This window comes from Phyllostomus discolor, chromosome 8, assembly GCF_004126475.2.
Source record: "Phyllostomus discolor isolate MPI-MPIP mPhyDis1 chromosome 8, mPhyDis1.pri.v3, whole genome shotgun sequence".
Taxonomy (NCBI): Eukaryota; Metazoa; Chordata; class Mammalia; order Chiroptera; family Phyllostomidae; genus Phyllostomus; species Phyllostomus discolor.
Window position 1 is genome coordinate 13,854,403 of NC_040910.2, and position 15,143 is coordinate 13,869,545.

General features: G+C 36.3%; 1 protein-coding gene across 2 annotated transcripts in view; it reads left to right on the top strand.

Moving 5' to 3' along the window:
- Positions 1 to 15,143, top strand: part of SMARCA5 (SWI/SNF related, matrix associated, actin dependent regulator of chromatin, subfamily a, member 5) — a 34,441-nt gene that overhangs the window by 2,765 nt on the left and 16,533 nt on the right. For both annotated transcript variants that reach the window (XM_028519172.2, XM_036031845.1), the window contains 9 exons: positions 972 to 1,046; positions 4,744 to 4,910; positions 6,982 to 7,082; positions 8,346 to 8,446; positions 9,194 to 9,373; positions 10,507 to 10,662; positions 10,750 to 10,881; positions 12,331 to 12,399; positions 13,938 to 14,047. In XM_028519172.2, coding sequence (XP_028374973.1) covers positions 972 to 1,046; positions 4,744 to 4,910; positions 6,982 to 7,082; positions 8,346 to 8,446; positions 9,194 to 9,373; positions 10,507 to 10,662; positions 10,750 to 10,881; positions 12,331 to 12,399; positions 13,938 to 14,047 — 1,091 coding nt within the window. The remainder of the gene's footprint in view (positions 1 to 971; positions 1,047 to 4,743; positions 4,911 to 6,981; positions 7,083 to 8,345; positions 8,447 to 9,193; positions 9,374 to 10,506; positions 10,663 to 10,749; positions 10,882 to 12,330; positions 12,400 to 13,937; positions 14,048 to 15,143) is intronic.

Consider the following 15,143-nt stretch of genomic DNA (forward strand, 5'->3'; position numbering starts at 1 on the left):
AGCCCCTCGAGTCCTGGAGCCCAGGTTTCTCTCTAACCATGAAAGCAGTAATGGCTGCTTCTGGAAAGCACGTTTTTTAAGGGTATATTTGTCTTTTCAAAGTACCATTTTGTGAGGTAGGCTAGGTAGGTGGCTTTCTTATTTTCACTTGTGGAGATGAGATTTGTGATGAGTTTTCACAGGTCCCTAAAGGTTAGTGATGAAGTTAGACTTGAATGTGGTCAGTCACTTGACCGTAATTCTAGTACTATATGCTAGCTTCCTCCCCCCAACTTTTAGTCACAGGCACCTTTATTTATACTGTGTATTACCAAGCACCGTTTGTACATCGTTAATGAAAATTACACATTTATTTTTTTAACCAGCTGTTCCTTTGAATGGATGATTGGAACTCTGCAGTATAGAAGTCACTGCTGGGTTTGTCTGTGTGTGTATGGTTTGTGGCATTTTTTATGTCTGAGGGAATAAATTTGCAAGAATGGTACATTTATTACCAATTTAGGAATCAGATTGTATTCAACTTAGGCTACATGAAATTTTTTTGGTACTATTCCAGAAGATGGAAATAAGCGTGACTAATAATGCTGTTATCCAAGTGTACATTTTGTGGTAGCACAGTAGATACTGCAGTCTTATGATTAGAAGGACACATTTTATTAACTTTTCATACTATTTTATTTGATTTCATAATTTTTTTATTAGAAACATTTTCTGAAAGTAATTTTGTTCTAGGATGTTGTTGACAATAATCTTTGTTTTATTCTTGCCAGTATCCATGCAGTTTGCATATTTGGGTTAAATGGGTTGTGCCATTTTGGTATTTCATTTCCTATCAGGTTAGAATCTAACTGTTAGATGATAGCCATTTAAGTATCTAGGAAGTTTGAGACAGGGATGTATTACTTAGAATGTTTTTGGGCAGAAATCAGCCTTAACTATTCTTGAAAAACCATATTTTTCCCTTCTACCAGGAAGTATTTGATGATGCATCTCCTGGAAAGCAAAAAGAAATCCAAGAACCAGATCCAACCTATGAAGAAAAAATGGTATGTTCTAGGTATATGACTAGAGTCTGTGATGATAACTTTTTATTAGCTGATTGCATGTACCAAACTTCTATGTTTAATTTTTGTAATTGAGGCATAGGTAGCCCGTTGAAATATGTGTAACATGGAACACTATAACATTTGTATCTTATTTGCCTATATAAAGCAAATGTAAAAGTATTACATGAATTCACATAATGGTATGTAAATTATATGGCTTGTGTTAGGAGAATAATACATGCTCCTTGCCTGTAGCGTTCAGTATGCTTGGGATCTTTACACAAGAGAACATGATGATGTTATGCTGGAATTCTGAAAGACCCTGCTCACAGTTCCTATCTTCTAGGAAGCTTTGTTGCATGTGACTTAACCAGTACTTAGAGCTTTAAATTTAAATTCAGATTCAGCAACATGTGCTAATAACCCCACTCTACAACACAACACAACACAACACAACACAGTGTGCTCCATAAGGGCAGGACACAGTGTCTTAATTTTCCCTCTTTGACACCCAGAACAATATCTGACATGTGGTAGATTTTAACAAAAATTTTGAAATTAACTTTGTCCTTATCCTTTGACATTTTCTTTAAGATCATTAAATATGTTTGAATCTCTTAAATAGCTTCAAAATCAAGTATAAATGATTTATTGCATATTATTTCTAGTATGTTTTATGTATGTGTATACCTCTAACTGTCCTGTCTCCGTTTGCTGTCCAGCTTACTTAAAGAAAAAGAGATACTTGCCAGCTCTACTTTTTTCACTCATTACTTCAACTGTCACAATTTAGATTCTGCTGTTAACACTGTGCTAGTGAATGTAATTGCCAATTCTGTGGCTTAATTTTAGTTTTATTCTCCCTGATCTCACTTGACTTGGACCTCATTGATTACTCTTCAAAAATTTTTACTTGCCTTGAGAAACCCTTTTTTATATGATGATATCTTTTGTCCTTCATTAATTTTGAACATTGCTTCTTAGACATTTTGGTCTTTATCATTAGTTTCCATCTGCCATATTTATTTGTAGCCCAGATGCCTCCAACCATCATGTTTTCATTTGCTTCCTGGAGTCCCTTTGGTACCTCTCACTTAGTAAGATCCAAAGCTGACTTCATTCTCTCCCACACATCTTAGTGTCATTCAGTGAATGAAATTTCTCTTAAACTTTCATTCAGTGAATGAAAGTTTCCCAAGCTGTCCATGACGGTATTTCATAATTTTAGTAGTTTTGGAAATTTAATCTCATAAATACAGAGTGGGACAAAAGTAGGTTTTTAGCTGTGAGTACATGAAATGAGTTTATTCTTGTATTACAATTGATTAAATTATTGTATTCCTTTCCTATGAGCAGCTGTAGATCCACTTTTGCCCCACCCTGTATTTCTCATTTTTTCCTCAGCACTACGCAGTATTCTTCTAGAGCAGTGCTTCATTGGTTTCGGTACCTCCTTTCTTATGATCTGATCTCTTCTGGATCTCTTCATATTTTTGCAAGGTGGTGTTTATGACAAACCTGATGATAATGAAAGGTTTTCAGTGTTTTATTTATCATTTTACAGTGCCTTTCATCTTCATGGTGGCCTCACTGCAGATTCTCATTTCTTCTGAGTTTTCAGATCCTCTAATTTTATTTCCTTTTTCAACATCATGATCTTTACTTAACAGCTTTCTTCTAAGCAAGTTCCCATATCACCTGCTAGTTCCTAACCATACATAATTCTTGATAGCCATTCACCTACTTCCTGCATTCTTCATCCCAAGATGCTGCTGAGTACTATCTGGGGACCTGAAGCACTGTATTTTTGGACCATAGGACACACCTAGGTTTTAGAGGAGGAAAATTTTGAAGCAAAATGGTAAAATATTTAATAACATAATGATGTAGTATTTCACCAATGTAAATGTAAACAGAACTCAACAGCAGCATTAATGACCATTATTCCTCCCAAACTGGGGGGGGGGGGGGGTTCATCTTATAGTCCAAAAAATATGGTAATAGTACCTATTGTACCAGAATAAATTTGTGATTTTTTTACTCTCTTGGGCTTTCAGCGTTTATTACTGATAATCCCATTTAGCCATTCCAATGCTTTACTACTCTGATTAAAGTTTCTACTCCATTTCTACCAGCACCCTCACTTTCTGTCTCCCCTCATAAAGACTTGCAGGTCTGTCTGATCTTTGTTTCCTCTCTTTCCCAACGCGTACGGCCTCTGCTGTCCTGTGTCACTTCCTCTTGTCTCAGAGAAAGAAGCTTCTCCAAGGCTGTTGATTTTAGTCTCCCATTTGACTTCACAATTTATTTCATTCAGGTTGCTGATCTTATTCTAACGTTTCTGATTTTTCCTGTTTGTTAGTTTTTCTCCCTTCATCTCTTCTATTTAATACCTCAGGTCATTTTTATTTTAATCACGTCAGTCTCTCAAGCAACAAGTCTTGTCTTGTTTTCCTCCTTACTCTTTACCACAGTTCCACTGAGAGTTTATTCTGGAAATATTCTGACTTCCTTGTTTTTTTGTAACTGGTTTGTAACCCTACCAATACTTGAATGAGTAGTGGGAGAGAACTTTGAAATCATCGCGTAGACTCCCTGGTGGGATTTATTCTTACTTCCTTAAGGGAATAGTTCTCAGACTCCACCATGCAGATGGTAATAAAGACCCCTGGGTGTTTTTGATCTAGTGGGTCGTCAGTCACTTTGAAAACAGGCTATCTTGGACATCTAGAGCCATTAAAATAATTTTCTAAAGTTTTATTTATTTATTTTTAGAGGGAGAGGGAGAGAAGCATCCATGTGTGAGAGATACATTGATCAGTTGCCTCTTGCATGCACTGGGACGGGGACTGAACCCGCAACCCAAGCACGTGCCGTAACTGGGAATCGAACCAGTGACGTGCTGCTTCATGGGCAACACCCAACCCACTGAGCCACCCCATTCAGGGCATTAAAGGTTTCTGAGCATCAAGAGAGGTGTGCTAAGATCTAAGAGAAGGGAACCCTCCCCCTTTCTCTGTTGAGATGTCACCTCTGGTTAAAATTGCAGTGCTACTCACTCGCAACTTCCCTCGCCTTTACTTTGTTTTACCTCTGAGCATTTATCACCTGACAGTCTTACATAATTTACCTGTTACGTTTATTTTTAATATTGGACTAATGAAAACTTCAATAAGAGACAAAATGCCTTTCAGTTTTTATATTGGTGTGATTTTTTTTTTTTTTTAATTTTTATTTTCTTTTGAAAAATAGATCGTTTTCACAACATAGTGGTATTTGGACACCTGGCATTTGCTTTGCTAGGTAAAACTGACACTTTAAACTTTCATAGGCAGAGATGTAAATTTGTAATTCAGTAAGTTTTAGCACGTATACGCAGTCATTTAACCATCACCAAAATTATGTGAAACAGTTTCATCATCACCAAAAAGTTTGCTCCTGCCCTCCTCTTGCTACTTCAGATCTGCCTTCTATCATTGGTTAGAATTTCATACAAGTAGAATCATGCAGTGTGTATATAGAGTCTTTTGCAATTGGCTTCTTTTATGTAGCCTAAAGCTTCTGAAACTCACCTGCGTTGCTGCATGTGTCAATAGTTTGTTCCTTGTTATTGCTGTGTTCATTTTATGGAGGGGTGTTGAAGCCTTGGTTTCTGAAGTAATATTTCTGATAAAATGTGTCTTAAAATTTTTTGCAGCAAACTGACCGAGCAAATAGATTTGAGTATTTATTAAAGCAGACAGAGCTGTTTGCACATTTCATTCAGCCTGCTGCTCAGAAGACTCCAACCTCACCTTTAAAGATGAAACCAGGGCGCCCACGAATAAAGAAGGATGAGAAGCAGAACTTGCTATCAGTTGGCGAGTGAGTAGTAGTTTATATATTTTATTTGAAAAATTGCTTTAGTTCTGTTATTTACTTGGCCTCAGTTGGTTTGAGCAGAATGTAGTTCTCCGTGCATAAATGAATAAAATACCTATAATGCCTTCTTTTTTATAGCGATACACAGTTTGTGGATTACAACAATTATATCGAGCAGGGAATTCAAATGTCATGCCATTCCTTGGCAGGGAACAAATGCAGAGGTTAAGTGGTCTTTTTTAACATCACATGGAAATAATCAGAATAATCCACGTTTGAATTTAGGTTGCACTTGTTGTGTGCTGTGGTCTCTCCCAAACCACATACCTGTATCAAGGATATTACTTTTAAGTCTTTGCTGGTCTGTGGCATGGTGTAATGATTTATGCCACAACAGTTTGTTTAAAATTGTGTTACATACATAGTTGTCTTTATATGAATTGATGTGTGAAGTTGTATGCCACCCCTAGGAGGTTGTTCAAAATGTGTAAAATAACTGTAACATATTAAACTTATAAATTATTTTACAATTTTTGAGCTACTTGGTAACTTAAGATGTTTAATTTGTCACAATTAATAGATTTAGGGCAGTCTTACCTTCCTGAATGACCGTGTGAAAAATGAAGTGTGATAAGCAATGAAAATTCTCCAGTTTATGTAAAAGGGAATTACAAACTGGTGTCAACCATCTTAAATTTACTACACAATTTACAGAAACATGAGAAGTATCATCTGTGTCTTAAAGGAATTATCATCATAGACATAAGACCTAATTTTATTTGTGTTTTCCACTCATCCCATATGTCTTACTCCTTACCCATTGTCTGGGGGGGAACCCGAAGAAACCGGTATCATCTTTGGGGGGATAGGCCCCTTGTAGTGCCGGCCTCCCTCACGACATGAGTGTTCTAGGAGCCTTAGCTGGTAGTGAGTTTTTTCTCAAGACTCTCTAGCATGTTTGCCCATTCCACGATGGGTGAGTTAGGAGCACATCTGCCCACGCCACGCTGAGTATTCAGCAGTTTTTAACCAAAAAATGGTATTTGCCCGACTCCTCTATTCACCGGATCTTGCCCTGAACAACTTTGTTACCCTGGATGAAAAAAGTCCTGAAAGAAATGTTTTGCCAATGTGGAAGAGGTGAAACAAAACAGCAGAAGCACTAAAAGGCATCAAAATCGATGAGTTCAAAAACTGTTTTGAACAGTGGGGAAAAAATCTCGATAAGTGTATTACATCAAATGGAGAGTACTTTGAGGGTGACTGAAGTTTAGACATGTAAGAAAAAATACACACTTTTAAAATAAATTCTGGGATTTTTTCCTCCCACCCCCCTGCCCTAGGATATAACTGGAGTGCTATTAACACCTTCAAAACTTCATGAGAAGACTTTGTATTTTGATGTATTTACATTGTTTTGGAATTAAGAAAATGTTTGTTGATCATATAAAGCTATAAAATTGGATGCTTTAGGATCGGGGAATAAGTAGTTTTACTAACCTAAGATTAAGAAATCTGGCAGGATCGGGGAATAAGTAGTTTTACTAACCTAAGATTAAGAAATCTGGCAGTACAACTTAAGAAAATTAGTTTTTGAAGGGATGTATGTCATCCTCCTGGGACATCAAATCTGGGATTGTGTAATTTAAAAAGTTCTGAGTAATTCTGATGAACTGCTGATTAGGAGTCAGTGTTTAAGCTCCTAAGTGTCTGTTCTGAATATTCTGCAGCTTTTGGGTTAAAATTACAGTTTTTAAAATGTGATTTATGGGACAGTATCTTTTCTGGCAAAAATACTTAAAAAGGTAACTTGGAAATACAAATTAGGAGGTTTTACTGGCTGTGTATTTTCTTAAAAGTTAATAGATCTCTGTTTTGGAAAAGCATGTAAACATTTCAGGTTTAAATTTATTCTCTATTTCTGTGATTAACTTTCTTAATCTTAACTTAGATGCCTGTTAAAAAATTACTGTGTGGGGTCTTGGTCAGCCAACCTGTCAACGTTGGTATAGTAATAGCTAGTTAAAATTAAAGCCAAAACTCATATCACTTGATTTTATTTTAAATTTGACAGCTACCGACACCGTAGAACAGAGCAAGAGGAGGATGAAGAACTATTGACAGAAAGCTCCAAAGCAACCAATGTTTGTACTCGATTTGAAGACTCGCCTTCATGTATGTTATACATATTTAATTACTTGATTTTTTAGACCAATTCCCTTTTGAGACAACCTTTGGTTAATGTCTTGGGTTTTTCTTGGCTATAATTTATTAAGGGAATTTTTAGTAATCTTTTAAAATTTGTCTATTGTGAAATACACCACGTTTTTGACAGAAATGACAGTGTGATCGTGGTGCTGCATTTCAAAGGGGGGGCATAAAACACCACTGTGTTTATTCTTGTCTGCGTGAACATGTAGAACTCAAAATAATTTTGCCTTGTATTTGTCTGAGGTAAGAAAAGTCTTGTGTAAAGGTGCTTGATGAAGACTTCTCTTACACATCTTATGATTTTGTATTGATTTGTTTAAGAATATTTTCTGAAATTTGTTACTAGTGGATGACTAGTTTGTGTGATCATAGTAGTTGTGATCAAAAACATATGTATGTGTATACACATACATAAAAATAAAGGTCAATACAGGACATTACTATTTGGATTTGTTTTTTAATTGCTGTTAACATGAATTCTTAGCAAATTAAACTTAGGCAAGACCAGGATCTGGTTAGAAAAATTGTATCTTCACTTTTTTTGGGGGGGGGAGGTACTATGGAGTACTCAGTTTCCATTTTTAATTTTTTTCATGTAGCTATAGACCAGAGACAGTTATGTGGTACAAGGGGAAAGGAAATTGAATTATTTGGGCTATTTCTTTCTCACATTCCTACATTGTAACTAGTTTTCCCACCATTGGTTAGGTTTTCATCCTAAAGTAGTGTTTTTCAGAAGAAGATGGGATACCAAAGTACTAATTTAAAAAATAAAATCAAGTGATTGTGATATATATACTTGATAATTGTTGGGGGTGGGGTGGGGGGATATGTAGTAAACCCTGAAGGAGATACAAAAGTTTCAGAGAACCTCTGTTTGGGTCAGGAACATTTGTGATGACATTAAAAAGGAAATAGCGTCCAGAGTCTCCAGGACCAGTACCTGGGAACACAGGAACTGAGCGATTGGGGTGGGTTTCTGTCTACAGGCATGTTGCCTGCACGTGATTATCATCTTTCGTATTCATCTGTTCCTGCTGCACTTGAAACCATGGCAGCTACCTTTAGGGGCTTGCAATATTGGAAATTTCCCATTCTAAAACCTAGTAAAGAAAGTCAGTTAGCCCATGTAGGCCCAAGTCAAACTCTGAGTATCAGATGCAAGGTATTGCCTACTTATATTTTTTGTCTTTAAAATGTGCATTGTGTTTTTTCTTTTGTTCTTAGATGTAAAGTGGGGTAAACTGAGAGATTATCAAGTTCGAGGATTAAACTGGCTCATTTCTTTGTATGAGAATGGCATCAATGGCATCCTTGCAGATGAAATGGTATGTGGCTGGTAGTTTTTAAGAAGGTCATAATTTGTAATGTAAATATTTTATACCATTACATTTGTAAAAGTGAAGACTGTATAACATAGCTTTGTTGAATTACAATCTAGAGCTGGTAGCAAGCTAATTTCCTCTCAGACTGATAGAAGCAGCTTGCTTTAAGTGTGTTAAGTGGAATCTAACTCAATTAGGAGTTTTTTATCTATGAAAGTAGCATAGTTTTAAAAATACATTTTGAGAAACATGCTTTTGGTTGACTTGTAGCATAATGATTTGTTTATTTCTCCTCGCTTCTATAAAAAAACAGGTGAGGTCATTGAATGTTTAATTTATTATGAATAAATATTTTTCCCAGGGTGGAGGTTTGTACAGTTCTGTCTCATAAAACATTTTCTCTTCCTGTTTACTTGTTATGTAGTGAATGTTTAAAAACATTTTCATATACTAGTAGTGCTGAAAGTCAATTGCTTGGAGATAGGATGGAATCAAAAGAAATGGGTTTCAGTTCTAGCTGTGCTAGGTGACCTTGGAAAAGTTACTTAAACTTCCGGCCTTATTGGGATGGTAAGATAGTACCTCCTTCATAGATTTATCAAGATGAAATGACTTAATACTCATAAACTTGACATGTACCAAATTTTGCCATTTATTATCAAAAACAACTTTTAAATGTATATGTCAGGAAGTATAAATATGTGTCTGTTTTGTTTTTAATTACTTTGTGGTTATTCTGAAATCTTTCAGGGCCTGGGAAAGACTCTTCAAACAATTTCTCTTCTTGGGTACATGAAACACTATAGAAACATTCCTGGCCCTCATATGGTTTTGGTTCCTAAGTCTACATTACACAACTGGATGAGTGAATTCAAGAGATGGGTACCAACACTTAGGTCTGTTTGTTTGATAGGAGATAAAGAACAAAGAGTAAGTTTCTAACATTTTGGATATTAAAAGAATTTGAATGTAGTTTGGCATGAGGGGGACAGCTGGAGGAGGCATAAAAGACTTGGGGTCCAGTAATAAACGTGGTCTTCACAGGTAGTAGTAGTAGTTTGCAAGTGTGGTGTTGTCTTGATGGTTAAGAATCATACTGGGGAAAAGGAGCTGCAGACTCTAGAGAGCTATACGAATTTAGTTTATTTCTCCTGCTTTTGGGAGTGGTTGTATAAGATCAAAGTCTGTCTCGTTCTAGCAGCGTTTTTTTTGTTTTTAAAAGACGACGAGTGAAGTGGTTGAAAATTTAAGGAGCCAGATTTTTAGATTGATGCATATAACAGTACTAGTCATAAAACAGTTCTAAAGGTAGTTTAAGTCAGTTACAGTAATGTGATGAGTTGGTATGATAGCTATGGAAGTAAGTTAAAATGTGAAAACCATTGACACATCCTTTTAGAAGATGAAACGGAAATAATACTATTAAAAATATAAAGCTCATTTTAAAAATTAATTCAAGCTGTATTTAAAGATTATGTACTGAATTGTTTTTTTCCTATCATTCAGCTATCAGTGATGATTATAAATTTTCCTCTCTCTTTATAGATGCTTTGAGTATTTTAGGTTACCAATTTGGTTTTTGAGTTTTAGAGCCCAGTTGTTTAACCATTGTTGCCTCACTTTCCTCGCTTGTAAAATGAGAAGAGTAATAGCAGTGTCTCAGTACATGCAGAAATACGGTATTAAATGCTGATGCAGACTGTCCTTCAGCCCAGCCACTGTACGTCAGAACTGCAGAGCCGCCCCACTCCCTTACCCGAACCTGTCTCCTAAGAATTTCAGGACCTAGTGGAATCGAAGAAAGAAACCACTTGAAGAGTCTGTTGAATTTTGTCAATTATTTTTTGCTAAATGGCTCCAACACTTAAATGGTTAATGAAGTTAACTTTAGTGATAAGAAGCTGGTTCTAGATGCTTGCATAATGTAGGTAACGCTAGCCCTTTTTAATATTCTCACACCTTTTTATGTATTAGATTACTTGTCATCCACAAATTTAATGTATAGTTTATTTCTGTATGAGATGTGTGTGTGTAATTTTTTTTTTTTTTGTCTTGCTACACAGGCTGCTTTTGTAAGAGATGTTTTATTACCGGGAGAATGGGATGTGTGTGTAACATCCTATGAAATGCTTATTAAAGAGAAGTCTGTTTTCAAAAAATTCAATTGGAGGTACTTGGTTATAGATGAAGCTCACAGGATCAAAAATGAAAAATCTAAGGTAATTTGACACTTAGATGTGAAAATTATTTGTGCTTTTATGTGATCAGTATGTAGAGTATCATAATGATGAGTTTGGTTCTTTCAGCTGTCAGAGATAGTGAGGGAATTCAAGACTACAAATCGACTGTTACTGACTGGGACGCCCCTTCAAAACAACTTGCATGAGCTCTGGTCACTTCTTAATTTCTTGTTACCAGATGTTTTTAATTCAGCTGATGTAAGTATTTCTGATTGTTCTCTAATTTAAAATCATGGTGTTTTTGTTTTAAATGCTATACACTTTCTTGTAATAGAATTGGCCTGCTTTTCAGCGCTGCTTGAGAAAATCATTAATTTTTTGTGCTTTTACGAAGTTAGCCTGGTGTAACCTGGTACGCTTTTTATGCATCCTGAAAATTTACTTTTGTGCCTTTTATTTTTAATTTCATTTTATGTCATTGTTTTCTCTCTTTGCAATGTCATTCGTTTGCGTTCCCGACGGGTGATCGTGTTGACCTGACTTTGTGTCAGTGCTTGTGGGTGGGCTGCTTGTGTTCTTAAGGTGCTGCTCCGGGGTTTCCCCAAGTGAATGTTCGGCCTCTCCTTGCCCGTGTGTTAGCTCCCAAAGATGGGATCCTAAAATTCCCAAAGACAGCCTTCAAATTTGGTGAAATCTGCCTAGCCATTTTTTTGTGTGTGTTCTAACAAACGTAGAGCCTGACCATGGCCTTTATAGATTATTTGCAGGGAAACGGTTAATTAGCTATTTGAACAGTTGGTTGTTCCTACGAACATAATGTTTATGCCAAGAGTTTATGCTGTTAGTAATTTCAGATTTTTGCCTGACCAGAGTTCATTTTGAACCTTTTTTCCCCATGCCTGGAGGGAAGGAGAGAGAGGGAGTCTTTGAAAAGTTCTACATTAGTACATTTATTCAAATAAGTTCTTAGGTGTTAATTTTGGTTTGGTATGTTAAGGAACATTTTAAAAGAACAGAGAAATTTGTGTTTTTGAAAGACATTTTCAGTCTCAAAAAGTTTATTTTGTCGTGCACGTGCATACTTTTGTTCGAGGTGATTTCTTGTATTGACAATGAATCATTTCTGTTAAAGATTTTTTTTTTTAGTTAATACAGTGAATTTTAAGATTCTGTTTACTAACTTAGAAAATACATATATAGCAAATATACTGAAGAGATAAGGAAAAGTAACTTATTTAAATCCTACCCAAACACTAATGAAATGTTAGTAATCTTAATTTCACTTTTAGTAGATTTAATTGAAATTGATGTTCTGGAAACCTTGTATTTGAGTAATCTGAGCTGTCTTAGAAAACAAACTATAAAGTGCTTCTAATTTTGAAGCTTTTCTGAAATTGAGGAAGGATATTTTTCAAGAATATTAATTTTCTAGTTATTTCTATAAAACTTGCTTTCTATTTTCACTGAAAATTATCATCTTGATGTGTTTTAGAAAAATGTTGAAGTGATACGATTCTCAAATTAGTTATAAAGTTAATTGTTAATGACAATATACATAGGAAAAATGGGATTGAACTAAATGATTTTTGTGGTTTACAACTCAAGTATCAAACAGTTCTAGAAATCATTGTTATAGTTAGCATATAACAGGATATTTGCAGTTAATAATATCTCTGATCTTAGGGTGTTTTTTATTTGTTAATCTAGGACTTTGATTCCTGGTTTGATACAAACAATTGCCTTGGGGATCAGAAGCTAGTTGAGAGGCTTCACATGGTGAGTGCTTACAGGAGATTAAAGCAGGCTTCCAGTGGGGGTAATGGTAGAGATTTAAATTAGTGGATTGTACTCCCCTTAACAGAGGAACATAGTGGCTTCAGAATCAGGTCTGCTTGAATCCTGCCACTTAACTGATCTTAGCAACAGGGGTGAGGAGTGGTGCATGGGGGTTTTAGTGTTAGAACCTGGCAAGCAGTCCTGGATTAATGACAGGAAAAAGTAGTCCCTTAGGGTTAAGAAAAGGTAAGGGGGGAAAGAAGAGCTGCATAAGGATTAACATAGACAAGCTTCCAAAGGGTAGTTCCATTTACATTCTTTAGAAGAATCAAACAGGTCCCATTCTGAAAGGCTAAAACTCCATCTGTTCTATTTTATTATTATTTTAGAGAGAGGGGAAGGGAAGGAGAAAGAGAGGGAGAGAAACATCGATGAGATACATTGATCGGTTGCCTCCCTCACGTACCCAACCAGGGCCGGCTAGCCTGCAACCCAGGCATGTGCCCTGAATGGGAATCTAACCGGTGACGTTTCACTCTGTGGGACGATGTCCAACCCACTGACCCACACTGGTCAGGGCTCTATCTGTTTTTAAATCTAGTGACTGTGAGCAAATCCTAACAGTGCATTGTGAGCGGAGTTGGTATGTTTTGCTGTGAATTATAGCTCTGGCGTTCCTGTGAAGATCGTAAGGGAAAGTTGGTAGATAGAGGAATTTCTCTAGACCCTCAGGTTAAGAAATGATTTCTCTAGATGCCCAGGTTAAGTCTGGCCAGCGGGATAAAGCCAGACCTTGTAAGCAAGGCATAAGGCCTTTCATGACCTAACTGGAGTTCTCAACTACTGACACTTCGGTCTGGATAATTCTTTCAGGAGGGGGAAGGTGGTTGTCCTGTTTAGCAGTGTCCTGACAGTTGTATGATAGATGCCTGTGACAAGCCCCAATGTGGGATAGCCAAAAATGTCCATAATTACAGATGTTCCCTTATAGGGGCATAGTCCCCCCTTCCATGATCTGACCTTTCTAACACTTTTCCAACTTGTATTTCACTTCTTTATAAAGTATTTTCTTTAAATTCCAGTTGACATTCAATATTATATTAGTTTCATATGTACAGCATAATTGTTAGGCCCTTACAAATTAATAGTGTGAGTTATATGCCCTTGTATTACCCTTCAGGAACTCACTAATAAGAGGGGAGAGGGGAGGGAATTTCAGGGGAGAATGGGAAGGGTTTACAGAAACAAATATAAAGGACACATGGACACATGGGGGGTAGAAATGGGAGGGAGGTGGGGAGGGATGGGTGGGTGGGCTGGAATGGGAGTAAAGGACAGAAAAATGTACTTGAACAATGATTAAAGTAAAATTTTAAAAAATTATTGTATATATGAAAGGAGAAGTCCTAAAACTAACATGATATTTAAGCAGATAAATTTCTTTCCTATATGATTAATAGGCAATTTTGAGATCCTGAAATTAACTAAAGTTACAGATAAGGTCATCTCCTTTTTTTGGTGTTCGTTTTACTCTTAAGGTTTTGCGTCCATTCCTCCTCCGTCGAATTAAGGCTGATGTTGAAAAGAGTTTACCTCCAAAGAAGGAAGTAAAAATCTATGTGGGTCTCAGCAAAATGCAGAGGGAATGGTATGTAATAATCACTATTGATTCTTCACTAATTTTTATTTGTATATTTTCCTAATTTGTAACTTCCAGGAATTTCTGTTTGCTGAATTGAACTCTGCCTAAAGATTTTTCTGGTCATACAACATAGGGCTTGCCAGTCAAATGTACGGAACTATTAGATGATAGAATCAGGATGAGAGGTTTAGGAATCTGACAGTTCAACTTGAGATTTGTTGGGATACAATAGAAAGCCCCCTGAGCTTTTCAAAAAGGAAGCTGCACAGATGTGAGACATACGTATGGTTAACTTGGTAGGTCATAAATGTTGGATTGTATGGATTACTGATAGTCTGATGAAGTTACAGATTATTTGTACAAACATCAGAAAAATTCAGTGCTTTATTTTATTCCGCAAAACTACATTTACTTAATTGAAAAGATTCCATTCCTGGCCCTGGCTGGTGCAGCTCAGTGCATTGAGCCATGGATCTATGAATCAAGGGGTTGCCAGTTCGATTCCCAGTCAGGGCACATGCCTGGGTTGCGGCGCATGAGAGGTAACCACACATTGATGTTTCTTCCCTCTCTTCTTCCCTTCCCTTTCCCTCTCTCTAAAAATAAATAAATAAGTAAAATCTTAAAAAAAAAGATTCCATGTTGATGTCTTATTTTAGGCAGGATAAAATGTCTTTTTGCAAATGGTGATGATACATGGTAGCTATGTTTAAATACCCACATAGGACAAATTTAAAATACTTGAAAACCCTTGTATGTTTCTTCTTTTCCTTGCCTAAGTTTTATGGGTGTATGAAATTCGAAGTGTTAGAAACCTCTGACTTAGTATTGATTTTTATTCATGTATTTTGTGGCAGCTCAACACGAGTCAGCAATGTGAAGTAGATGCAGAGATGCTGTGACCGTGGCGCACATTAATACAAGTATAGTGTTTGAAGTCAGGAAACACATAGCTACCCTGTTCTTGACTGGTTATACCGTATCTCAGGTATAGTCAGTTCTGTCCTTAGTGCTGATAGGAATTTACACAAGGGGCTGGAGTTGTTGGGAAACATACTGAAAGGCTGTAATTTATTTTTTATAATAGGAATACTTTATTGTC